This window comes from Sinocyclocheilus anshuiensis, unplaced genomic scaffold (genome assembly GCF_001515605.1).
Source record: "Sinocyclocheilus anshuiensis isolate Anshui unplaced genomic scaffold, SAMN03320099.WGS_v1.1 scaffold553, whole genome shotgun sequence".
In the NCBI taxonomy this organism is placed as follows: domain Eukaryota; kingdom Metazoa; phylum Chordata; class Actinopteri; order Cypriniformes; family Cyprinidae; genus Sinocyclocheilus; species Sinocyclocheilus anshuiensis.
In genome coordinates this window covers 649,364-676,703 of record NW_015539821.1, presented here as the reverse complement: position 1 = coordinate 676,703, position 27,340 = coordinate 649,364, and the positions used below count along the sequence as shown (strand labels likewise).

The 27,340-nt window shown below is 37.1% G+C and overlaps 3 protein-coding genes across 5 annotated transcripts in view; 1 reads left to right on the top strand and 2 right to left on the bottom strand.

Moving 5' to 3' along the window:
- LOC107684043 (dynamin-binding protein-like) overlaps positions 1-12,792 on the bottom strand; it is a 53,922-nt gene extending 41,130 nt beyond the window's left edge. For both annotated transcript variants that reach the window (XM_016480173.1, XM_016480174.1), the window contains exon 1: positions 12,496-12,792. The gene's annotated coding sequence lies outside the window, so the exon portion shown is untranslated. The remainder of the gene's footprint in view (positions 1-12,495) is intronic.
- A 48-nt stretch (positions 12,793-12,840) lies between these two features.
- Positions 12,841-27,340, top strand: part of LOC107684045 (beta-tectorin-like) — an 82,537-nt gene continuing 68,037 nt past the window's right edge. The window contains exon 1 of the mRNA XM_016480181.1: positions 12,841-12,913. The gene's annotated coding sequence lies outside the window, so the exon portion shown is untranslated. The remainder of the gene's footprint in view (positions 12,914-27,340) is intronic.
- LOC107684044 (carboxypeptidase N catalytic chain-like) lies at positions 15,703-25,374 on the bottom strand. 2 transcript variants are annotated; one of them, XM_016480179.1, is made up of 9 exons: positions 24,845-25,373; positions 22,411-22,607; positions 21,566-21,721; positions 19,075-19,251; positions 17,905-18,016; positions 17,134-17,273; positions 16,618-16,717; positions 16,415-16,533; positions 15,704-16,332 (listed from the first exon to the last, which is right to left on the bottom strand). In XM_016480179.1, exons 1-9 carry the CDS (start codon positions 25,257-25,259, stop codon positions 16,216-16,218), a joined length of 1,533 nt encoding a protein of 510 aa, XP_016335665.1. In that variant the 5' UTR covers positions 25,260-25,373; the 3' UTR covers positions 15,704-16,215. The 2 variants fall into 2 exon arrangements, with proteins under 2 accessions (XP_016335666.1, XP_016335665.1); XM_016480180.1 differs by lacking the exon at positions 19,075-19,251 and having other exon boundaries at positions 15,703-16,332; positions 24,845-25,374.

Below are 27,340 nucleotides of genomic sequence, written 5' to 3'. Positions count from 1 at the left end.
CCTCTCCATAACAACTCCCTCTTATCGAGATTTTTGTAGTCGCTGTCGCATTTGTCATAAAGCCCTTTGTGTTCAGACACCAATGAGACCTCTACATTCATCTTGCCTCGATGCATCTTCTTGGTCTACTTACTTCCTCTTTGTCATTAGGTATCAATGTGTGCTCGGCAAGACCGTTTTGTGCTTGAGCGCCACCAAGTCGTGTTTTACTGTAACTTCAGCAGCTCCAGGCACGTGAACAAAAGTGGCAATCTCATTGGTCGGCCAGTTTTTAACGCGGCGCGTCAAACCAAAAAAACGAGCCCGAGGCGTTTTTTAAAAAAATGACGCTTTTACGCCTCGCGTTTTGTTCGTCGGTGTGCACACTCACATTGGCGCCCTTTGTTTAGTCACGAGGGGTTAAACGTCAGCGATAATCGTGCGCGATATTCATCCCGGTGTGAACAAGCCTTTAGTGTTAGATGTCGGCAAAAAGTAATCTAAATATAAAAATATGGGAAATGAGCACACACATATAAATATATAAAATCAACAATACGGTAAAAAAAATCTCACGAGATCATAATATATCAGCACCATACTGGTTATCAGATTTTTTTTTTTTATTGTCAACAAATGAAAGAATTTATTATTTATTATAAATTTATTAAATAGATGCTTGGTTCTCTAAAGTTCATTAAATTATCATTGGGCATAATGTTATGGTGCTTCAGAAGGCAGTCTAAAACCTTAAAATGTGCCTTCATACTAAATGCTGCCTGTTAAATGACTGATGGACCGGGAAGAGAGGCAGCTGCTTTTGATTTTGGACATAGCCAGTGTGTGTCAGTTACAGAAAGAATGCACTGACGTAACTCAAGAATATGAGGGAGTATCACAGCTTTAAGCCTCACGAGAGAGGGTGAAGCTTAAATATACCCTTAACATCCCCGAGGGTGTTTAAATAACCATTATAATCAGCTAAAAACTGTTGGGTCAAACATACATGCATACATTGTTTCTCTAAAAGATTCAGAGTATTTGTTGCTTTCACAAGGGGATAAGTGAAACCAGAACACTCATTTGGTAAAATGATTTTAGGCATTTTGCATTCTTCCCTATGTCCTATTCTGCTGTTCTGATCAACACCCTCTGAAACAATGGAAAATTAGAGATTTGTTGACTCAGAAATGGATTCCAGTCATCGGCACACTCTCTGCCGAAGAAATCGTTCACGATAATGACAGCTGTTTGCATAGCTTCTCAGTGAACTATTTTATTATAATTTCAGAATTGTATTTGTATGTGTGTGTGTATACATATACATATATATATACAGGTGCATCTCAATAAATTAGAATGTCGTGGAAAAGTTCATTTATTTCAGTAATTCAACTCAAATTGTGAAACTCGTGTATTAAAAAGGAATGGACTGAGGCTGGGGTCAAGGCATCAAGAGCCACCACACACAGACGTGTCAAGGAATTTGGCTAGTTGTCGTATTCCTCTTGTTAAAGGGTTAGTTCACCGCAAAATGAAAATTATGTATATATATATGCTTTATTTATAGAATATTATGAAAAAAATAGATATGTTGCTTCTTGTTTTCTATCAGTTTGTCTGACTCAGTTCCTCTGACACAGATGGGTGATGTGTGTACAGATGAGCAGGGATGTAGTAATAGAAGCAGTGGCTGCCTTTTATTCAATACATTTAGCAAATTGTAAATGTGACAAGTTATTCCTTGTTCAATACTTTCATAACTAACAGGCAATCCAGAATGCTTCCAAATATCCTAAGAAAAGGGGCAGACTGCTTGTTTTTTAAGCACAACTAACTTCTTCAACATTCTATGTGGTGCTAACTAGTGATAACGCAGGCAGTTGAAGCTTCATACTTATGTCACCCCACCCATATCTAGGAATTAGTGCAGAAACAGGACCCACAATCTAAGTAATGATCAAGTGTATCTGAAGCTCAAATTGCAAATAATGCATATGAAGACATTGCCATGCTTACAGATCATTTAATGAAGACGATAACATCTCTAACTTGCTCTAACATTTAACATTTACAATTTCAGGTTTGGTTAAATATTTTTTTTTTTTTAAGTTTATTGTGCCCAAGAAAACAACCTTTTTATTTCAGATGTATCTGTAGTGTTTTAAACAATGCCTGGACTCATTTTCAAGACTAAAGGACACTCTCCCTCATGTGTCACTGTCACACAGAGCATTCAGTAATACAGAAACAAGCAGACATATGGTCCTGCTGGGAGGTGAGGAGGTCACTAAACCAGATTTACTACTCTAGTAAAGATCACTCGTTGACCAGGCAGAAGGTTTCAAGTGTAAAACCACAAATCAAAGGCTTACAATGGACTATGAGAGAAACAATAAGTCTGTTCTCCAAAATTTTTATTGGACCCTAAAGTTCAATACTCGCATTCTCATAATTAATTTGTTATCCAACAATTCCAAAGAAAATCTGCTTAACAGATTTCGGCTGAATCCAATAATGCTTACTCAATCATTGCATGTTTATCTTGGCTACAGGCTGAACACTTAAATACATTCTGTTCTAAAACACAACTAATATTTGAGCAGTCAGTCAGACAAAAATCTTCTCATATCGATCACCATTTTTCTGCCTTGGCCAGATTCGATCAGGCCTGATTTATCACAAATAAATGGCCAATATTAAAATTCTATACTATTTTGTCATATACAGTGGGTACGGATCTGTCAATATGGGGTGCTGTGTGTACATTAATTAGGAAAAAAAAATAACTTAAATGATTTTAGCAAATGGCTGCAATATAACAAAGAGTGAAAAATTGAAGGGGGTCTGAATACTTTCCGTACCCACTGTAAATTACTTAACATTAAAAATTTTAATTGTTTTAAATGCCACAGGTGAATTTAGGGATCACAACATTATAATGTACAGAATAAAAATGGTGGTTCATTCTGAGATTTTTATTATATTTAACAGTCTTATTAAATTATTTTATGTCAGCAAAGTTAATCTAAATGTAAAAACAGGAAATGAGCATGCACAATTAAATATACAATACTACTGACTGATACGATAAACAAACAAACTAACAAAAAATCTCTACTTTCCTACAGCAATCCATCCAGTCCATCTCCCCAATAAAAGCTCATTCTAATTCTAAAACCATGAATAATAAGAAATCATGCCCTGCTGAATCAATGCTGAAATTGTTTTAATGACATAATCACATGTCAATGCTAGGAAAGGTTCATTTGAATTTTAAGGTCATCGAGAATATGAAACAGAAATGATGAGTAAATCTCAGGCTAATAAATAAAGATGAATGAACAAAGCAAACTAGTGAAAGAAAGAGAGGGTCTCTGTATATGTGTGTGAGTGAGACACTTGGCACTGGAGTGACAGTGGTGGTATAATGACAGACAGCTTTGTAAACACTCACTCTACAGTCTTTCAAAGGGGTCACACTCTCTCACACACACACAAACAGCTGGTGTTAAGACAAAGAAGCAACTGTGCATCAGACGAAAGATTCAGTATTGAGGATTAATGACGTAACATCGCTGTTGTTTATCTGTGTTTGTGCAGGACACGTGCCGTCTTCGCACTAGATCAAACCTACTAATACAATGTATTTCTCTTTGCTTCTCATCACTGAATAAACTGACTTTGGTATAAATCGTTGGCAGAAAACCTCTTTTTCATGATAAGGTTTTTCTCCTAACCAGCTGTGACCCCAAGGCAAGACATCAGAGTGAAATCTCACTATTCCAAAATCCTGCTCTACATAAACTGCATATTAAAGACGACATGATGTGTCAAATGTTACTTTCATTCTAAGATTTTTAGGGTATTTCAGACTAAAACTGGATATTCAATGAGAAAAACTTATTATGTACAATGAATAGTGTTGTCTCCATGACAAATTGCTTGCTATGTGTTCATTTGTATTTTGCTTCACTGTAAAATCTCTAACTTGCAAATTGTTAACTCGGTTTAAAATTTTAAGTCAAGTGGACAAAATGTTGAGTTTACACATAAAAACAAGTTAACTGACATGTAATAATGAATCATCACATGAAAAACAGGAAAATGTATTAAGAAAGTAAATAGGGTCAATTTTCATTTCATGTTGTTGACTTTAATATCAAATATATTCTGACTGACTGTGATTTACCTGTCACACACCATTTTCACTTTCATTGTGTACAAATTACATGCTGGAAACCTGTTGAGTGACGCCAAGTTTAAAACCCCAGCGAAAGCCCACCCACACATTTGTCTTTGCCCTGGTGTACAGGAAGTGTACATACAGTATATCATCCCTTTCCAAACTCTGATAAAGCATTTACGTCTCTGTCCTTTCTCTTTCTGTATGATTCACTTGTCATTTGCACTTATATATTGTTGCTCTTTTGTTAGTTTTGACTGCTTTTATTTTCCTCATTTGTAAGTCGCTTTGGATAAAAGCGTCTGCTAAATGACTAAATGTAAATGTAAATGATTTGGCACAACTTTTTTATTTTTTAACTTAACTTTTTATTTTTTACAGTGATAAAAGCAGCTAAATAAATCATTGCAGATGTAAAGGTAGAAATTTATTTTTTTCTATCTGAGGTGATAGAGGACAGTAGTGTTGTCAAAAGACCCGGTATTTCGGTACCAAGTCGGTACTAAAAAAATTAAAACGTTACGGTACCAGGTTTTTTTAAGTACCGGTGGTACCGAGTACCCGGTCAACTTGATGTGCTATCCGAAAGCTATCCTCTTCCAGTGTTGCCAAGTCCGCGGTTTTCCCGCGGAATTGGGCTGCTTTAACACTGTTGCCGCGGGTTGTTTTTCATGTCCGCGGGTTGAAAAACGACCCCATTAACGTGATATTTTATCTCCTGTATAGACTTTACTGTACAATGTTAGATCTAGTAACATCTTACAGTGAGTGAACAATATATTTTCATTTCATATACATTTTCACTTTCATCGTACAAATTACGTGCTGGAAACCTGTTGAGTGACGCCAAGTTTAAAACCCCAGCTAAAGCCCACCCACACATTTGTCTTTGCCCTGGTGTACAGGAAGTGTACATATATCATCCCTTTCCAAACTCTGATAAAGCATTTACGTCTCTGTCCTTTCTCTTTCTGTATGATTCACTGTCATGAGTAGCTGTGATCCAACCCTGGATGGAGTCTAAGTGAAAACATCCTTTCCTTGGCCGCACGTCAACCGTCTTCCTCATCCCTCTCCAGATCCAAGACACTCCCTCAAAAACTCTAACCATCCATTTCCCCTTTTTCCAATTCTCCTGCAGTGTTCCCTCTCTGGAACCCGATCTGTTGACCACCTGTTTTTATTTATTGAACAGGTCCGATTTCATGCCAACAATAGGAGGGGATATGCGAAGAGCTGGTTCGCTCTCTGCCCCTCTCTGCTATTGCAACACACATTCAGGACTGGAAGCTTCCATATTGTGGCATTGTTCTGCTGCTTTTTATATTACTGTTGGGTGTTTACAGCGCTGGCATTGTGTGTGCCCACAGTCAGGCACGTGAGCGTTGCATCCATTTAAATGCATTCATTTCAAAACAGCCCTAAATGAGGATCATTCTAGATGAGCTCAAACTAATGTGGCTCCTGTGACAGCATGGGAGTAAATGAAGCAGATTTCGAACAGATCATGGTTGTGGGTAGTAATAAAGTCATGCAATAAATACAAGAAGCAGTAAGGCTAATACAACTCCAATGAAAGAGGATATCTATAACGGGATGTGGGCTGTGTCCGAAACTGCCAGTCAGTCAATTACTTAACAGAAAGGGTTTTTGTATGAAGGTACGTCCTAAAAGTGGTTTGCAAGGTTTTCAAGAAACCATAACATCACATCTAATGATCAAGAACCAATTCAAGTGAGCTTTAGAGATAACCATGCAAATATTTAATGAAATGTTTTCTCAGTAAAATTGCAATCATTAATTAATAAAAATGAAACAAAACACACAACCATGATCCGACCCACAATTATGTGTTAAAAAATGTGATGGGGAAATCAGACGGTACCCTCCTATACTGAATCTTGGCAGGATAATCCCTTATTTTGCAACCTACACAAAATTCATCAATTTGTTCAGCCTGACACATACTCGTACTCACATAATTACAAGTCACAATGTAAGAAAACATATTGTTTCAAGGCAAAGACATTTTCAACTCTTCAGTTCTACATGATTCTATTCTCTAATTCAAAGTAATAGCCCAAAAATGACATCATTTAGGAGAAAATATAGACTGCTCTTTTCCATCCAATTACAATGAACAGGAATGAAGCTTTCAAGCATCAAAAAGGACTCAAAAGCACCATGAAAATATCATAAAATTGGTCCATAAGACTCCTGTACTGTACATTTTTCTGAAGCTCTGAAAAACAACGTGAGAGAAACAGACTGAAATTTAAGTTTTAATCGAAGGAAAACTTGACATGAGTGAAGTAAACGCTGTCTGATTAATGAACAAAACATTTTTTGTCAGATGTTTTTAATGAGACAGGTGATATGGTTCACAAAACTGGTCTGAAGCTTTAGCTTAATTATTAAAGCAGTATTCGTGTCATTTACACTTGTTTTAACTTCTGTTTTTCTCAATGCTTCTGCTTTGCTTCTCAGTAATTTAAGACAGCAGAGCTAAAGCTCTCTCTTTCTCTAAACATTTTTTTGTACGGCTCTTCTCAGAGCTCCCAAACTTCCTCATTCCATCACTTTCTCTGGGTGCCATGTTTCAAGGCTGACGAGGATGGGAGGTGTATCTTTGGCAGGTTCCAGTGGAGTTTTATGGGGAAATCCAGTGGACTTTTATGGGGAAAGGTTCACAAGAGATCATGCACGGGGAACTTTCCCTACACAAACACTGTCTTGATGGACACGGTCGGTTACTGTGGAGACCCAGAGGTTTGCAGGTGTGTGTGAGAGAGGACTTTCTGAAATGTCACATTCTCCCAGACACACCTCCCCCCACAAACACAACCTAGAGAGGCTGTTCTTTATTTACAGGCTATGCAGAAAACAATCTCCTACAGAGCATCTAATGAGACTACTGGACTACGGCCCACCGCTGAGTCTTAAAGAAGCTCAAATGATTTGCAAAGAGGAATGGTTTTTCCACAGAACAAGAAAAAGCAATTATCAAGGAGTCTTTTGAAAGAATGTGAAGCACCTAAAATTGCCACCAGGAAGCCCCTTTTCTAACAGCAATGTTTCCTGTTACCATTTATGAAGTTCAGAGCAATTTGCATTAGTGAAATAAGGATCTGAAACAAGTTAATATTACTTTACATGGTGACTTACAGTCACTGTTTAAAAGAAGAAAAAAAATACTCAGAAGCATAAAAGATGTTAGTTGGCCCTAGGGGTGTGAATCTTTGAGTAAACCGCTCATCAGTTCGATCCACAGGTTTTCGATTTAAGAATTCCATTTATTGATTAAATTAGATTCAATTTTATTCATAATTCATAGGTTTTAGATTTGATTCAAGAATTATTTATTATTTTTTATTTATTATTATATACTGTATTATTATTATTTCCCGATAGGATTTAGAATTACAATTCACAGGTTTTTGATTCGATTCAAAAACAATTTGATTCGACTCACAATGGAATTTATTTTGATTCAGTTCTATTCACCATTCATAAGTTTTCAACTGGATTCAAGAACGATTTTGCAAATTCAGAATTATTTGATTCTATTTGCAATAAAACTTATTAATCATTTGTTTCTTTATACATAGGAAGTATTTCATATGCCATAATAGCCTATTTTTATGAGCTGTGAGATCACAAACAACACTGCACTATGTTTCCATTAATTTACGCATACAACTAATTAAATTTTTATATATATTTATATTTTTAAATATTGAAAGGAACCTTACTGAATCATGACTTTTAGCATTATAAACCCATTAATGGTTTAACAAATGATCAAATGCCCAAACAAATGCTTTATGATTCCAAAAACTATGCTTCAAGAATAATGCATACAAATCAGCAGAATTTGCAACTAAATCATGAGTGAATCATGAAATTTCGTGTAGCAAACTAAAACTACTCCAAAGAGACAAAAATACAGACCTTTAAAATGTACCACACATAATACTGTTTTGACTTACTTTGTCATTTAGACAACACAAAGCACTGACACACTGAGAGAGGTGTCATTTAGATCCATGTGAAGCTGGCTATGGATAGAACAGTGATATAAACTACAATCTGGCTCTTACAAACACAAAAGAAGATCATCCACCACGGGCCACAACTCATTGTCTTCTCAAAAACCATAAAGAAAGGACAACATAGACATAGACTGTCCAAATGTCACATACATCTCAGATTCATTTCAACTGTGCTTGCCTTGTATCACCTCTGGTGTGGTGTTGCAAGTAGCACGTATGTGTCACAGGGTTGTAACGGTATGAGATTTTCACGGTATGATAATCGTCTCAGAAAATATCATGGTATATATATTAAACAATAATTCTTATCAGTAACAATGACTCTTAAAAGAACAAGAACAAGTTATTTGAGTGAACAAATCCTTTATTACAACAAACTTGAAACCATTTTAATGAAAGTATTGAAGTCTCCCTTCTGAAAAAATAAATAAATAAATATCATATAAATAATATAAATGCATAAATAATAAATAAATAAAAAACAATAAAAAATAAAGCTGTATCACACTTTAACATTTTAATTAATGTTTTTAAATGTTTTTAAATTAAAATTTACAACTCCTTTTATTTTTGGCAAAGTTAAAACATGGACAAACATGATATTCCTTGAAAACAATGTTTAAATAAATGATTTTATTATAAAGAATATTATTATTGGTGCTATTATAACTTTGAAGTACATTGTAGTACAATGCTAATATATTTCTGTCATAATTTCAAATTAAATCGAACTTTTATTTTGATGGGTTGTAGCGGACCTTTGAGTTTCAGAGTGTATTTGATAATGGTTTTTCTCAAATAAAACTAGGAAATGTTTATTTATGTTTTCTCTCAGAGCAGGGGCCCGTTCTTCGTACGTCGCTAACTCTAATCTGTCTCTGTCATTTTCTCCGCTGCATGTGTGTGTAACGTTAAGCAGCCAAGTGAATGCAGAGTGAAGCAGCCGAGCGGAAATATGTTGCATGTGCGCGGGTGAGATTTTTTTTTCATTCATTTTTTTTTTAAACCGTAGATATGCAAATGTTTACAGTATGATAACCGTGCACGCTCAAACCGTGATAAACCGCCACACCCGGTATATCGTTACAACCCTAGTCACATGACTTCCATTCTGTACCCTAATCTGACAAGTTCAACTCTTCTTTGAGTTAAATAGAGGAGGTCATGTGCAATATGAGCAACACAAGGTCCCAAGAACACAGCTGGTGTTCTAGACAAATGGCAGTCATCAGTTGTTGCATGATTCATAGTATCTGCTGAATTTGAATGGTGCACATGACATAAAACAAACTGATATCAATTACAGTACATGGACTGAGAGATGCATTGTAAGCTTACTGTTGAGTCAAAGAGTCTCAGGAGACAATGATGCTGTCTCATACGGACAATGCCAAATCCCTATTCCCTGATAATTTTAGATGAGATTTTTCCAACGTCAGTTGTGGCTGGAAATGAATGTCAAGAATGTTCCCAACTTTCCTTTCTCTGGACTACAGTGGAGTGTAGTGAAGTCTCTACATGTTATGAACATAACCTGCACTTCAGCAAATCGAATCAAAATGACATCTGGTGATGGGGCAGGTCAAAAGCAGCCTGTGTAAAATCACAAATATAATTTTGAGAGGCAGGTGATGCATCAATGCATTAGCTGTCATGTTTCAGATACAAGCCACTTCTTATAATATCAACAAGACTCGAATGACAAGCGTGGACAGGGAATACTACTGCTGAATATATTAACAATTCAAACACTCCACGTGCAACAAGGAAAGTAGTCTCATGTTGGGTTTCTAAAACCAGACCTACACACTGATGGAGCATTTTTAATATACTTTATTTAATAGCTATATATTCAAAGGAGCTGCTACAAGAAAAATAACTGCTACAAGAACAGCTTATTCATACACTGATCTCTCTCTCTATTTATAATTTTATATGTAAAATGTTATATATAATATTTATTTATAAATGTATACATAAACTTTTTGTTATACATACAATTGTTGTACAATATGTTATACATTCAATTTTACATATAATACATTCTTTCATTATTTTACATTTCATTCTAGGTCCAATTTAAATCTTGCAGTACCAGAAAAATGGCTACAGTATTTAATACCTGTGCGATATGCAAAATATGGTTATTTTCTCAACACTATAAGATAATGATCTTATAGTGATCTGCTCACTACACTGTTCATGTTTTATTTTATTTTAATTTACAGTGATGATGAAGTTTCAATAAATGTAGCTGAAAATCAGTTGGAAACCATCCTATAGTCTCAATTCATTCACTGACAATGATGCTTGTCAACACTTATTTGTCATTACAATAATAAATATTTCAAACATAATTTTTGTATCTGTTGATGCTGACCCAAAGTGAGTCATTGGCAAGGAAACTGAAAAAAATGGCAGCAGAATAATCTGAATAATTTAAAATAATTAGGCTACTTGCTAAAGTTTTGTAGCCTGGTTAGTCCTGTTAGTGCATATTTTTTAACATCAGGATGTCAACATCTACTGAAAGCTCCAAAGAAAAAAGGCCTAAACCGGTTGCACAGGTACTACTAACATCAGTGAGGTCTGAATGACAAACAACACAACAATGTTTGAGTACATCGGATTACAAAACAGACAAATAAGAGCACTCCGTTAATCTGAGTAAATACAGCACTGTTACGCTGCCCAACACCTATACAAGTGTATTCTGAGCTGATTAATAGCACACATAGTTTGATTTAGGTGAATGAATAGTGTCCCAAAGTCTCCCGCAGCAAGAGAGACAACTGACAACAGTTGCCATCTGACAGATGACAAGAATCAAATTGGCTTGTTGTCCTATAAAATATTTGCTGTTACTTTTCAGCAGTGGTGGACAGTAACGGAGTAGCTTTACTTCGTTACTAAAATCATTATGAAAATATAATTATATTTTCCTTAAAATGTTCTTCCTAACTTTAGGCCTTATTCTCATGTCATATATAACTGTGATGTTCTGCAAAACAACAAGCTTTAAAACACTTTTTTCTTACTGGTGAAAATCAGATGGTCAAATCTGTTTTCTCTCAGGTACATCGCAGTGTAAGCTTCACAGTGAACATTACTACATCACTCTCGTCAACGTAGTCCATACGAAACAACAAAACTATATCTTGACTCCATATAGTGGTTGTTTTGGGAAAATCCCAGGTATTTTGAGCAGTAGGATTATAAAATGTATGTGCTAATATAAAATTAAATTAAGTAGCCTATATAAAATTGCTAAATAAATCTATCTATCAGTACTTTTTTACTTAAGTACATAAAAAATTGAGTACTTTTGTACTTTCACTCGAGTAAAATTGAAAAAGGAGTACTTTTACTTTTACTGGAGTAATATTTTATTATACGTATCTGTACTTTTACTCAAGTACTTGATTTGTGTACTTCGTCCACCACTGCTTTTCAGTTTGATTGATATGAATATTTATGCTTTACCATAGTTGCCACAGAGTCACCATATTTGAACAAATGATTCATGCTTTCCTGCAAATGTAAGCACACCTAACTCTGATTAAAAACCCATCCTTGTCTAAGATGGTCTGCTGGTCTCCAAGTTTGTTCCGGTTGGTCTGTTTGCTGATTTGAGCTACTTTAGCTGGTCAGGAAACCAGGTTGTCAAACATTTAGACACACACTAAACCAGTTTACCTTCAGCCTGGCCAGGCTGTGAGACCATCATCTTATACCAGCAAAACATCTTAAGCTGGTTTAAGTTTTTTCTTTGTATATTTAGTTCACTGAAGCATTTCACTGGATGGACCTCCTGAAGGAATACGCCCCCTTCACTGAACTACTCAATATTTTGTGTATCAAGCTCAGCTTTTTGGTCATTAACGACTTTTAACGGATCGAAGGTTCAAACAGTGACTCACTTATAACTTACAAGAGACTCCCTGACACATACTGTAACAGTGTAACCTGTTGAAAGAGCCACAGAACGAATCAATTCAAAAGATTCGAATCACTAAAAAGAATCGAAATCCACACTACTAGCGGATAATCGTGTTTTATGAAGGAAAAAGTAAACGGATAAAAATGCTAGACGATACTGGACAAATACATGCCACGAAATTCCCTCAACACCGGTATTTATAACAAAAATAAAAAATATTTGTAAATAAAAAACACTAACATATTCAAACAGAAGACACAATGTTAAAACTGAACCACTCGCGGTAACCGAGGCTACCTACGAGCTAAATACAGAATTAAATACAAGATTCCACTTACCTGTGTGTTCACAAATGCCCTCAATGCGATTAGACTGCGCTGCTGAAAAGGCTTAGGTTAACTAAAAACCGACAGCAAGAGAACTTTCACTATCCAGTGGATGCTCGTGCGCGTTTCCCTTCTGCCATTAGCTTTGTATCGTTCAATGTTGTTTAGAAATCAAACGTAAGATAAGGGCAACAGGCGTTTCTCCTGCCTTTCATTACTTGGCTCACACGTTGCAGTTGATCCAATCCCGATGGTCATCTACGCCACGTTGGGATCAGCTGTCATCCCAATGGCAGTCCCAGCAGGCTGGTCTTCACCTCCCTCCATGCTGACATCAACATCAACACACCACCCTCTGCTGACACCAACCCCGAGCGCAGGGCTGCCTTCAACGTGCCTGAAGGAAATTCCTACTAAGCTATAACACAAGGTATTACGTTTATGTTGACTCTTCAGCGTTTTAAAATGAGGGAAATAATCCAGTGAAATTACAGTCTAATACCAATCTGAAACAAATGGATAACGTTGTTGATATTTTATTCCACTGTCTGCGTCGTATAAAGGCAACCTGAAGTCAAACGGGATGTCATATTATGTGATTTTATTGTGTGATTTTTATAGGCTAGATTTTTTTAAATGGTGTAGGTTGCAAAAACGTTTAACTACATTTTTAACAAACGATTATGAGTGTTTGTTCATCTCTGGGCACTCATGGCATGTAGACTTTTAGAAAATAAACTAAAATACTTAAAACACACTTTTCACACTAAGAATTTGTCCACTAACATTTGTGGACATACATGTACCTCAGGAGAATTCTGTAATTTGTATGGAAGTTATGAACATTTGCTATGTCTACCACATCTCAAATTATTTATTGTGTTTAGTAAATTAAATTTTAGCATATGTTTTAAATAAACATTTAAATCAATCAATAAAATGTTTAAACTTTGCATAATTCGACAAAATTACATCAAATGCACAAAAATACTTTTATTAACTTGAAAAACTTTAATAGGGCAAAACTGTTTGTTGCATTGGAAATTACTTTTGTTTGTGGAAAAATATTTTCACAAAATAAATATTGAAATGGCTTATGTATATTTTATTATTTGTTTAGGCAATCCATGTCTGGGGGCATGGGTATGTGACAAAAAGCATGTAAAAAGTAGCAATAAAACGTTTCATAACAAAAACATGACATAACAAAAAGAAAAATGTTTTACCAGTTTTAATAAAAATCAATCCTTGGAATGTAAAAGTACCCAAAGTTGAAGAAACACCATTATATTGTCTAATGTTCAGCTACAGAGGTTAAAACTGTCTGATTATGGTTTCAAGGCACTCTGACTCTGAGATATTCTGCATTTGATGATAGTTGGTGGAAAGGACAGCTTTATTGCTTTGTGTAGACTAGTGTCAATATTATTGTTACAAGGGAACATAATGTATTAAGCGCTGTCAGAAGTAAGGTTATTTTTGCTGTGTCTGCATTATAGCCATGACTTCCTTATATACAGAAACAATGAAAGGAAGCTGCCTGTGGGGCCCTTGTTTGTAAGGTAGTGCAGAATTTTTACGTCAAATCTTGACCTGTAAATAACACACCCATTATTCTGTGCACAATCCAGTCATCACCATTTCCTGTCACCTGACTGGGATCACTTGACTCAGATTCCCTTATAAATTCGGTTACAAAGCTGAAGCCAAGTGGGCATCCACTAGAGTGAGGGCAGATAATAACAGCTGCTGTGTGGGTTTCATTGTCGCATTCAGCTCTGTATTGTAAGCCGCTCTGACACAACATGCCCACGGCATCTATGAGAAAATGCCAGATCTGTCATATCCTGGAAGCATGAACAGCTTCTGTTGTCCTCTCCTACTGTGACATTTTCATTGAGAAAGACCATGTGAGTTTGAGCTTTTTGTTGCCAAACTTGCCATTCATTCTTGTTGATCTATTCATGAACTTGGTGTCACTGAAGCATTCTCATTTACAATGAAATCCCGTCACTTCATTTTATGACTGTTCGGACAGTTTATTCATGGACTGTAAATGACAGAATGTTGATCTTCTGATTTGAAGGAAACCACTTATAGTTGGTATGAATCATCATTTTTCTTGGCACACTTTTTACACAAAATTTCCTTAATTTTCACTCTCATTGACAGCGCAGCTCTCCAAACATCATTATTCTTAGTTATGAGAGTTAAGTATGGCTCTTATTTTCCAGCTGCAGAGGCTAGTCCTCTAGTCCTCGTGCACAACATTCCTGGAGTACATTTTCCATTTTTCCTGTTATTCAGAGGGCATTGTGATTCTGTTTGTGTTTGATAACCAGGAAGAACACAGGAAAATATTAGCATTGTTTATTTTATGTAAATATTTCCATCTAAAGTAAATGCATTCACTGCAGAATTGAAAACATGGAACAATCAGTTATTATATATATTGAGTCTGTCTATCTTTGAATGTTCTTGTACTATTCAAGAAGATCATACTGAATACTATATAGTTAATGCATTTTCTGGTAGTAAAAAAACTAAATTATAGTTTGTATACTTTTTTAGGCTACAGGTTTTATAAGAAATTTTTTGGCGAGCGGTTTCTTTATTTTGGTGTTTTTCGTGTTGAAACGGAAAGTTGGAGTAGGATATATCAAAGGGAATTTTAGCTCTACTTAATGTATGTCATGCTGCTTTTTGTTACTGTGTTTTCTGTTATATTCAACACTTTTGAGCAGAGTAATAGCAGTGGCCTGACTATACCACTACAGCACTGACCCCTAGTGTTCCTTTAGCTTCAATAAACATGAGTATGCTTACAGTTGAGAATTTAATAAGAATGAGATTCTTGATCTTCAAATCTATCTCTGCCACATCAGCACTTTACGTGGATGTAGAAAAAGTTAGCAGATGACTATCTATAAAACCTTACATACTCCTGTTTTAATTTCAGCAAAGAACTTCACCTGAACTGCTTTATGGTATTCAATTTAAATTAGAGTTTAGGATGTCCACAGATCATTTCAGTAAATCTGTATTTTGCATGCAAATTGCAAATTAAAATATGCCTTGTTTAATCAAACATCACATATTGACATTTAAAAATCATAAGAAAATATATCCATGTGATAAAATAGTTTTTTATCACAGTGTGTACACAGTATACTTTCTTGAAAATTTCAATACAGTTTTACAAAATTCACACATGCTCATTACATTACACATTAAACGTATTTTTTCCTAAAAACAACAATTGTCCAAAGAATAGATAAAATTACCAATCTTAGTATCTTTCAAATTATAAAATGTTTATTTTATTATTATTCACATGAGATAATTAATCTTATACTGATCGATCTCTTATCATATTCAGACATAATTCCCAGTAACAGTCCATCTAAATGTCTCCATTAATCTATGATCAATTTCTCATAGACAGAGAAATATCTTTCTTTCTTTTTTTTTACAGTACATTACTTTTTCCGGTTCCTTTATAATCCAAGCCGCTATAAGACATACATATATTTAAGTTCCACAAGAACATGAGAGCAAAATATGGATTTCACAATGAAAAGCACACGTTTATGCATTTACAAACAACAGAGAATCTACATGATATAGTAAAGTGAGGTTCGTCACAGTGAGAGTCCATGTTTCCCTTGGTTGTTCATCAGTTTAAAAAGCAAAGACTTGTTTTGTCTATGTTGAGGGAAGAGTTCTTGCTCTTTATCTTGGGCCAAGGTTGGTCGGAGGAATTTTAGCCGTTGATGAACCTTTCTTGTTGGGATAACCTTTAATGTTCAAGTTTGTCCCTTTTAGTTGAACTTTCAAATAGAAATGCAACTGGAAAGAAGAACAAAAAAATGTTAGACTATTATTGAAAAAAGTCACTAATGAATAGTGTATTTGGGATGTTGTTTATCACCTGTACAGCTTCAGCCGGTCCCACTGTTACCATGCTAGTAAAGGGTTGGTATCCTAGTGCAGAAGCCGTCACTGTGTAGGTACCCGGCAAGAGCAGACGGAAATAGTCTCCATCCGTTCCTGAAACAGCATCAGATACATTAAATGAAGTATTCAAGCATGCACTTACTAAAAATCAGCTTTTAAATGTAGAGCAATGCTCACCGCTGGTGATATCATGGTTTATGCCTGCAACAGAGATCACGGCATTGCTAATTGGGTTGTTGTTCTCATCATAGACCATGCCTTTAATCCCATGGTGCACCTGGAGGACAGGAGACAGTCCAGATATATGTCAATTAAGCTTTCGGTTACAGTCAGGCACTGCACTCAAAGTGGTAAACCGATTCCATCCATTACTTTAAATGTGCTGGCGAGCAGTGTAGTGTTACTTGAATTCACAACGAGACCCCTGAAGCTCCATATCAATTTCACATTATAAGTATCTAGGGACAGGTTCATTACCTGTTAGTGCCATGGAGAACCAATTTGTCCTTTTTACCTGTGTAAAAAGAATACTGGCCTCCTTTTTCCTTGCTTTTGAATGCAAAGCTCTCTCTCAATTTGCTACATGTTTTGAATGCAGAAATGGAGTTTGAACTTCTACTTGTTTCATTACAGGCAGAGAGAGCTGAGACTAAAACAGTGAAACAGTCAAATGTGAGAAGAGGTGTTCCTCACTTGCTCCATGTAGGACACCAGAGCCTCTCTGTTGGCAAGCCACTCACTGGCTAGAGCTGTCGCTGGAGGAAACTTATCACAGCTGAGCTCCAGAGTAATCTCAAAGCAGTTTGTGTGGAGGTAGTTGAAGTCCTGCATCCCTTCAGAGACACAGAGCAATAATTCTTCTTAAATCACACATTAAAAATGTATTACATACAGCACAGTGTTGGCAAGGGTCAGAAATGAACCAGGGTTGGAGTCAAAAATGGCACAAAATTTTTTTTTAAATATATATTTTACTATATTTTACTTATTTTTTAGATCAAACATTTCATTATATGTTGTTAGAAAAAATGTATTGTTAAATTCATATTTTCAAAAAAACTTTCACTCATGAAAAACCTCCATGTGTGCACAAAATACGAACAAGAACTTTGTGTGTGCACGGCAAACCGTTCACATGCTCATGCGTGACCATTTTCTGCTGTATTTTTATCTTATGCACGTCAAAGTTTTAAGTTTCATTTAAGTTTTGTAATATGACCTCATTAATTTAAATGTAAGATTCATTTTAAAATCAATTTAAATATTGCCCCAAGAAGTTCATTTCTGACTGGCACACATACTGGTGAAAAATCTCTAAACCAGAAAAAAATCTTGTTTCTTTTAAGATAAAAGTGCTTGTAATTCCCAAATTTCAACTAAATTACAAGGCTTCTAGATGAGTCAAAACCACAAGCCTTGTTGAAGTAATTGAATGAGAGCTGTGGTATGTAAAATATAACCCACCCTTAGACAGAGAGTACCAGCTGGCTCCATTTGTGATTCCTTCATCAAAGTAATCACCGCAGTTCCAGCCCTTATGCATCCAGCTGTGGGCATAGGAGTACGTCTTTGCCAACTACACACACATAGTGCACAAACACAAAAATCTGTAAATATTCACTAGAGAATTGTGAAAAGACAACAACAGCCAATTCTTCATTAGTTGAAGTGTGTGATTTCTGTGCAATTACTGTGCTGGGTTGTCAGTCTAAATTGATCTCATTTGGATGGTATTACTGGGATTTTGGACACATTTCAGCTAAGACATCTTAAAGGGGTCCTATTATGCTTTTTAATTTTTTAAATTTTAGTCAGTGTGTAGTGTGTATGTGTGGGCATAAAAAAGATCTAGAAAGTTACAAATCTCAAAAAAAATCCCTTTTCAAGAACTACAACAAACGGCTCGTTTGGACTACAGCGTTGGTTTCTGGGCTTTGTGATATCACAAGGTTATCACGAGGTTGTGGTTAGAACGCTTGGTTGAGTGAGTGCATCAGACGAGACGATGAAGAAGAAGTGCTGCTGCAGAGTTAGTGCATCAGAGAAAACGAAGAAGAAGAGCTGCTGTGCTGTAGTGTCAAATTTTCGGCATGTCTAGAACAATTCTTACAAGTACAACACGACATAGCTGGGCGCCGCGGACAGACGCCGAACGGCGCTGCCGGTGTGCCTACACTCATAGAAAATAATGTATTCGAATTTTAAAGACGTGGTGCGATGCTGTTTTTTTCACCTCCATGCCCAAACGTATTTGTTTGGGCTTCCGAAAGCGGATGATGTCAGGAAACAATGGTTGCAATTTATTTTTTAATCCTTTTTTTTTGTTTTGTTTTTTTGGAGCAAGCATCACAAAACGGAATTGCAAAAATAATGACTGATTTCAAACAGGTTTCACAAACACTCCCCACATCTGCCATTGGTCAAACTAACAAATAAGCCCCGCCCCAAAAAACACACCATTGGTTGAGTCTGTGTTGCCTCTGTAATGGTTTGATAGTGCCTCAGAATCACAGTGATTACACGTGTTCAGGGAAATAAACAAAAATGGCTTACTTTTGCTAATTGCTTCTGGACTGAAACTTTTTAGAAAAGTAGAAAATTATACACTTAACATTACAATAAAAAACAACATACCTTTCTGAATATTTTATCATCGGGGGTAGCCGAGTATGTCGTTTTGCCTCTTATTCGGGGCTCACGAGACTTATCAAAGGGGTAGTTGGCGACTACAGCTCCACCGTGGAGGTTAGCCGACAGAACAAAGTTGTAATTCTGCATCCATTTTATCACCGCTAAAGTCTCTGGCTCAACCTGCAAGAACCAAGAATACAGGGAAAAAAACGTTCCGATCAGAAAGCACGCATGCTGTGTGCATTATTTCAGGCTTTGTTTTAAGTTTTTGTGCCATGACACTCCGACAGCGTTCCTACGGCCTTTCTGGAATATTCCTCCAGCTCTGTTATCGGCGAAATATGACATGTGGTAATGTGTCCCACAAGAGGTGAAGGGATAATAAACCTCCACCTGGCCCTGTTGTATTAAGTGAGATCAGTCTGGCCTGCTCCTTGGAGATGGCTGCTGGGTATTGATCCCGTTCGTGCTCTGTTTTGAGGAGACGTTGTATTTATTATGCATGCATCTGTATATATAAACATCCAAGGGTCCCTGTGACCTCAGCTGTCACTGAAGAGTCGGGTTTCATGCTGTGAACTCACACAGATGTTTTTCGCCCTGCTTAGCTCTGTGTAGTGCGAAGCCCACGCTGGGGTCAGAGGGTCACGAGCAGGGTTTGATGTGAGAGTGACAACTCACAGAGAAATGATTGGAACGTGTCATACTCCACTGACTGCAGTTCTTCTGTTGTTGTCCTGAGGGATGTCTGGCTGCCAGTAGACATACATACTTCTCCAAAGCTGGAGTTCTCATTTTAGACTGAGGAAAACAAAGAGTTGTTCCTGGAAAGAGCTGTTTAAATGGTATTATTCGGACGCACTCCAAAAGTCTGGCAATGATTTCATTTTATTACATAAAATCAAAAGAATATTTAATTTTCTGTACTATTTCTCTGCCAATTTCAAATAAGCATATTTGTGAACTAATTTGTACTCGAGGTCAGATGCTTTCACTGAACCACAAGATTTCCTTTGTAACATTCCTAAATCATGATGGATAGCATGGATCCTCACAGATAGGATTGACTTTATATTACTCAGCAAGTTGTGAAAGGGTAACCAAAATATTCAGAGCTCATGAAGACTAACAGTAGAACAGGCATAAAAGTCCATTTACACAGGCTAAGGCTCTCTATTTTGTGAAAGGTGGGCCTGTTGGTGAGTGATAGATAGCAGAACGAGAGCTGGGTGGGTTACTGACAGACTAATGGAGAGCTTAATTGTGCTGTCCAACTGTAAAAACAAAAACATTTTTCTTCACAATGCAGGATACTGGCTTTATCCTGTATTTTACTTCAGAATGGAACAGTGACTTTCTGTGTGCATGTATATTGTTAGGGCAGTAAAAAAAGTCACCCCATGAAAACATACAGTATACAGAAAGTTCCTGTAGCTCCACTGGTAGAACGTGATGTTAGCAACACCAATGTCATGGGCAGAACGAGCCACAGATAACTTAATCTGGGATTCGTTCCCAGTTTTTCACAAAGTTCTACACATTCCTCATTACTTGTTTTTTTACTTATTAAATATTTTGGATAGTTTGAGATTTTTATCCTTTTTTCTTAGTGTCATTCCACAGATTTTTCTCCAAAATCAGTCTGATGATAGGTTTGATTTCCCAAGGAAATAATATAACAATATTGATTTTGCCTAGATTTCAGCTCCAATAATGATTCTTTATTTTTATTTTTAAGTAAAATGTGTTTTGTTTTGTTGTCTATATTTTGATTGAACAGTATAGAAATAGACATAATTAATATTGCCAAATGATGAGATGGTTTCAAAAGAACCTTTTATAAATTTTTGGAATCAGACTAAACTGGTTGTTATTTGTGTTTTTGATTCCCTAAAAAGAACTGGTTCATAAAAGTAATGTGATTCAGGAATCAGACTACACTGGTTGCACTGTAAGTTTCTTTACTAAAAAAGAATAATCTTATGAATTCATTCGGTTTTAGTATTAAGTTGAAAACAGTTGTGCTGCTTAATATTTTTGTGAAAACTATGAAACATTTTTTTCCAGGATTCTTTGATTAATAGAACAGCATTAAAAAAAAAAACATTTATTTGACATAGAAACCTTATCTGATAAGTGATATTATCTGTATTTTTTTGTCAATTCTTGCTGAATAAAAGTATTAATTTCTTTTTTAAAAGATTTTTTAAAAATATTAATTTTCTACTTAATTAAAAAACAAAAAACATACTGACCCCAAACTTTTGGCCAGTAGTGTACATAAATGGTTAGCATATGACCTTTAATATATACAAACATTCTGTGTTATCGTAACCCTTGCAAAGTGTATCATATTGTCTAAACATCTTTCCGCACTTTCATATCGCTACACAAGTTGCATAACTAATTGCTTGGCTGACCCCTTCCACTCATTTCATTCTGAACAGACAGTGTCTCCTCTCCTATAGCAGTGTATGTGACACTTGATGCTCACCTGTAGTTCCCAGTTGTCTGGTAGTGGCAGGTGGTGGTTTTGGCCATTTTGCTTCTCATAGTAGTACATAAGAGCATTCAGATCTGGGAAGTTGCGGTTCAGGTCCATCTCCTTTGAGTTTCCACGTCCCACTAAGTAGCCGTTGAACTCTGGACCCTGTAAATCAGAGAAAAGAGCAAATAATTTCCCATCTTTTAAGTAACGTTTGGGGAAGGATATCACCTTTGAACATTCTCAGTATGTCAGGAGTGAAACTTCCTTGATACCTCAAGTGGTTTACTGTGCTTGTGTGTATTGTGTAAGCGAGTTAGAGCATGTTAAATAAATCCTGTCTGATACTGAGGTGGTTTTCTCTGCTAGTTCATGTCTGGTCCAGTGAGACGCTTGATAACTGGGTGTGTGTGTGGCCACATTCAGCCACCATTTACTGCTGGACATATAATTAGTCTCGAAGATCAAGGAGGAGTCTGTATTACTGTAATTTTGCATTCTAGATGTGTGAACGTTGTACAGTATGTGTATGGATGCTTTGTTCAAGAAAAAAAATGCTTTGTGTGTATTTTTGTGTGCATTGTTTTATATTTGGATGTTATTTTTTGTGAGCTCTTATGGTATAATTAGTCTCAAAAGAAAGCCAGCAATGCACTCTGGGATATGGCCGATTCCTTCATAACAAACTGGAGGCCACTAGAGACTTACAACACTCCCACGCCACAGCTGCCACACTGAATAAATAAGTATATACATATGCATGGTCGCGTTCACACAGTTGGTCATGCATTTAGAGCTGTGGTGTTTTAGAACACTTGTTTTACAATGTAGATTAATTACTAAGCGCTGTATACCTGCCTGGCTGCAACCTCATATCCATCTGGGTTCATCGAAGGAAGGATGTGGATCCGTGTGTCGTGGATGAGGTGCGTGATTCGCTCGTTTCCTGCCCGGCATTCCTCGCACAAGAACTGGGCTAAGTTGATGAGCAGCTCCCTGCCGAGCACCTCATTCCCATGCATGTTCCCTACGTACTTGAACTCAGGCTCCACTGAAAAACACAGGTCAGGTGACCACCAGTCGGGAAGTCATGAGGTCATGGGGTCACATCCGTGAATAGCATGCAAGCAAACAAAATCTATGCATGCAGATGAAGCAGTTCAGAAGATGCAACCACATAAATTGCACTAAAGTAATACAAGAATTGCCTACTAAATATTTAAACAGATTTTGTCATAACTTCTCGGTTTCATTCCAACTGGAGAAACTGTACTTTTTTAATACAATGAAAGCAAATGGAGATATGGTCTCCAGAAAGCACTATATAAAAGTAGTTCATACAACTTATACAGTACATTCTTTTGTCTTTTTAAGACATATAAGACTTTTATATGAGGAACAGAAAATATTTATTCACAGAACATTATGGAACGGCATGAGATTGAGTAAATTATGACAGAATTTTCTTTTTTAGATGATCTATCTCTTTAAAACAAATGAAATAGCTCTACAATGTGCATCTGTGGCGTGCGTTTGAGTAAGATGACACCATAAATGCTAGTTTCAAATATGAATGAATTCAAATTCATAATGTTCCTCCTACAAAAGCTTTCTGAGTGTTTAACAGCGCAGCAGGCCACTCTCATCGAAATTCCTGTCTCACAGCCAGTTGTCAGCTCATTATTCACAATTATCTCTTCTAACAAGTAACAGCAGATTTCCGTTTGTTCTTTTTTGATGCGGAAGTGAGTGACGGCGATATCGCAGATCTAATTAGCCACTGTGTGCAGGCAGACTCATCACGGTCTTCCCATTAATCATCAAATAATTCAATTATCAATGCTGTGCCTCTGCTCAAAGAGTCACTAAACGAGTGACCTCGACATTAACACATGAAGTGCAAACACTGTTTGGAATCTAAAGGGTCAGGTCACAACAACTTTGCCCACTCTGCTGTACTGGTTCCTGTTTTTGTACTCCATCAGGAACATGTATACATCCTGCAATTCTCTCAGAGATTTTACCTTTGTACGCATGTTGCCAAGAGAAGCAGATCTTTACATCTGATGGTAAAGATTCATTTGCTTTCGTAAGCTGATTTATTAACTCCTTTTGTTGATGGATCTTAACTACTTCCAGTAGCTGAAAGCGGAATGCGTTTTGAATTTGAGTGAACAAAGAAACAAGGTCTAAAGGCTGAAACAAAAAGGAAAATTTTACTGCAGCAGTTGCTTTTTTTGCATCTCGTAAGATACAGGTGCATCTCAATAAATTAGAATGTCGTGGAAAAGTTCATTTATTTCAGTAATTCAACTCAAATTGTGAAACTCGTGTATTAAATAAATTCAGTGCACACAGACTGAAGTAGTTTAAGTCTTTGGTTATTTTAATTGTGATGATTTTGGCTCACATTTAACAAAAACCCACCAATTCACTATCTCAACAAAAGTTTCACAATTTGAGTTGAATTACTGAAATAAATGAACTTTTCCACGACATTCTAATTTATTGACATGCACCTGTATATTGGAGTTCTGAGATATCTTTCATGAAAATAAAGCCAACTGTTGACATACAAAATGAATGTGGATAGCATAGCCTATAGATAGTCTGGTTTCTTCGATAGTTTGATGAGAAATGTTTAAGTTTATGTTGAGATTTCGAACTTTTGATTCCAAACTTTGGTGAATATGAGAACAGTTTGAAAGATTTTTCTCTTCTGGAAATCTAGAAGAGACGCATGCAAGATTAATGAGGTCTTGTTCGCAATAGAATCATCAATGAGAAGCAGAAGTGTCCATTTGCTCTCTGATTCTAGGAGAAACAATTGAGCTATTAAAGAGTCAGATTTTTATATCCTGTGGGAAAGTTCTTGCTTTAGATCAAAGATAAGACTGATGTTAGCTCCTGCCTGCAACAGTTACATATAACACTCACCACATCTCCAGGCATGTACTCCCCCTTAAACCCATTACTGTCCATTCCTAGATACAATTTATCGTATGTGAGTGTTTGAGGAGCAACAAGATAAATCAAGTTGACGGTCAACATTGGCTGGCCAGACAACCCAGTGAATAACCAGCCAAAGCTTTATTTCAACAATTCTGTTGAGTGCTGTTCTCAGAAAACAGCCCAAATTATGCAATCAAACCCAAATTATTACTTCACCAATCAGCTCTGGCAGCCCTACAGCTTCCGTAGGAACATTTTTCAAACATGCCTGAGTTTGCTTGAGCTACATGCATGAGGAATTTAATGCCTTGGTACAAGAGTAAAGAAAAGACTCACATGCTTCATGGATGCCAGGATTATCACTGAACTCCAGGACATATAGGTGCCGTCCCTCTACGCTGCGACCGATGCTGTAGATGCGAGTGATGTAGGGGCAATCGCTTTGGACGGCAAAAAGAGCCCTCACCATCTCCTCATAAGCATGGTGCTGGAAATCAGATGCCCTGGTCAGCGAAGCCTCAAGCCCCAGAAGCAGCGCCCCAATCCAGATCAGAGAGCTACTTGACAGCATGGTCCCAGACTGCTCCGCAAACAGAGCGCCACTTCTTTTCCTCACTCTCTTTCTCAATCCTGCTCTCCCCGAGTGCCTCCTCCCTCTGGACCTCCTCTCACTCCCGCTTAGAAGAGCAAGTAAGGATGGCCCCTCCTGTCTCTCTCTCTCTCTCTCTCTTGATTCCTTCACTCGTACCATTTGTGTGTGTTTACTCAATTGACATCACATATGACACCTCAACTTTGGCTTTATGCTCCTTGCACACTAAACCTCCCCCTCTCGTGTTTTTCTGGCAGCGCTAGTTGAGCATTTCATTCCTGATGTGTGGTTTGTCTCTGAGTAGCTTTTAAAAGCATGATTACTGGTGATTTAACTAAAGGGGAATAAAAGCAAACAGGAAAGGGGCGAACTGGAGGCTTTATTTTGGGGGAAAGCGATGCGATTAGCATTTACTCAACCACTTTCACTCCAACACTAGCTCATTCATTAACTCAAAGTAAACACACTCGGAGCCCGAGAGGTTAGAGCTTCTACAGGGCATTCTGGGAAAACAGACCATGGGGGACCAAAGGTTTCAAATGAGCGCTGTGGAACTGGCCCCCTGAGGCCCTCACCCCAGTCACCTCTACTATAAACCCCAGGAGCTGCTGTCAGTCATGCTCCCTACAACTTGCGTGTGAGTACGGCAGTTGTTGCTTTGTTACTGAATTTATCTCCATTCTCAATAGCACCACCGATGGAAATGTAACACCTATTGCATCGACCAAACAAGCAGGATGTTTACTCAACTGCCCATGTGTTTGTGTCATTACTGATTTCCCTTGCTTTTGCCAGACTAGCCATTTGGCTTAAAAGTCACCATGACATCACAATGCACATTTCTTCTTTTTTTTTATGGAATACTGCAGTATTCCATAAAAAAGTATTTTATGTTTTAAATTCATTAACTTCACATTCCCCTTGCAACAACATCTCTTTTTTTGATGACCTGTGCACCATAACTATATATATATATATATATATATACACACACACACGTACTCACTTACTTATATATGAAGTGAAAATGGAAATTCTTATCTTTAATGAGTATTGCAGTGTTTGAAAGATTTTTCTCTTCTGGAAATCTAGAAGAGACGCATGCAAGATTAATGAGGTCTTGTTCGCAATAGAATCATCAATGAGAAGCAGAAGTGTCCATTTGCTCTCTGATTCTAGGAGAAACAATTGAGCTATTAAAGAGTCAGATTTTTATATTCTGTGGGAAAGTTCTTGCTTTAGATCAAAGATAAGACTGATGTTAGCTCCTGCCTGCAACAGTTACATATAACACTCACCACATCTCCAGGCACGTACTCCCCCCTTTAACCCATTACTGTCCATTCCTGGATGCAGTTTACCGTATGTGAGTGTTTTTTGGAGTAACAAGATAAATCAAGTTGACGGTCAACATTGGCTGGCCAGACAACCCAGTGAATAACCGGCCAAAGCTTTATATCAACAATTCTGTTAAGTGCTATTCTCAGAAAACAGCCCAAATTATGCAATCAAACCCAAATTATTACTTCACCAATCAGCTCTGGCAGCCCTACAGCTTCCGTAGGAACATTTTTCAAACATGCCTGAGTTTGCTTGAGCTACATGCATGAGGAATTTAATGCCTTGGTACAAGAGTAAAGAAAAGACTCACATGCTTCATGGATGCCAGGATTATCACTGAACTCCAGGACATATAGGTGCCGTCCCTCTACGCTGCGACCGATGCTGTAGATGCGAGTGATGTAGGGGCAATCGCTTTGGACGGCAAAAAGAGCCCTCACCATCTCCTCATAAGCATGGTGCTGGAAATCAGATGCCCTGGTCAGCGAAGCCTCAAGCCCCAGAAGCAGCGCCCCAATCCAGATCAGAGAGCTACTTGACAGCATGGTCCCAGACTGCTCCGCAAACAGAGCGCCACTTCTTTTCCTCACTCTCTTTCTCAATCCTGCTCTCCCCGTGTGCCTCCTCCCTCTGGACCTCCTCTCACTCCCGCTTAGAAGAGCAAGTAAGGATGGCCCCTCCTGTCTCTCTCTCTCTCTCTCTCTCTTGATTCCTTCACTCGTACCATTTGTGTGTGTTTACTCAATTGACATCACATATGACACCTCAACTTTGGCTTTATGCTCCTTGCACACTAAACCTCCCCCTCTCGTGTTTTTCTGGCAGCGCTAGTTGAGCATTTCATTCCTGATGTGTGGTTTGTCTCTGAGTAGCTTTTAAAAGCATGATTACTGGTCATT

Excerpts from the sequence above, each read along its gene's own strand:
- LOC107684044 (XM_016480179.1), bottom strand. The coding sequence starts at position 25,259 with ATGGTACGAGTGAAGGAATCAAGAGAGAGAGAGAGAGAGAGACAGGAG. Across the intron at positions 21,722-22,410 it reads ATGAGGTTGCAGCCAGGCAG|GGTCCAGAGTTCAACGGCTA; the intron begins GTATACAGCGCT and ends TCTGATTTACAG. Across the intron at positions 17,274-17,904 it reads CTGGTACTCTCTGTCTAAGG|GGATGCAGGACTTCAACTAC; the intron begins GTGGGTTATATT and ends GTGTCTCTGAAG.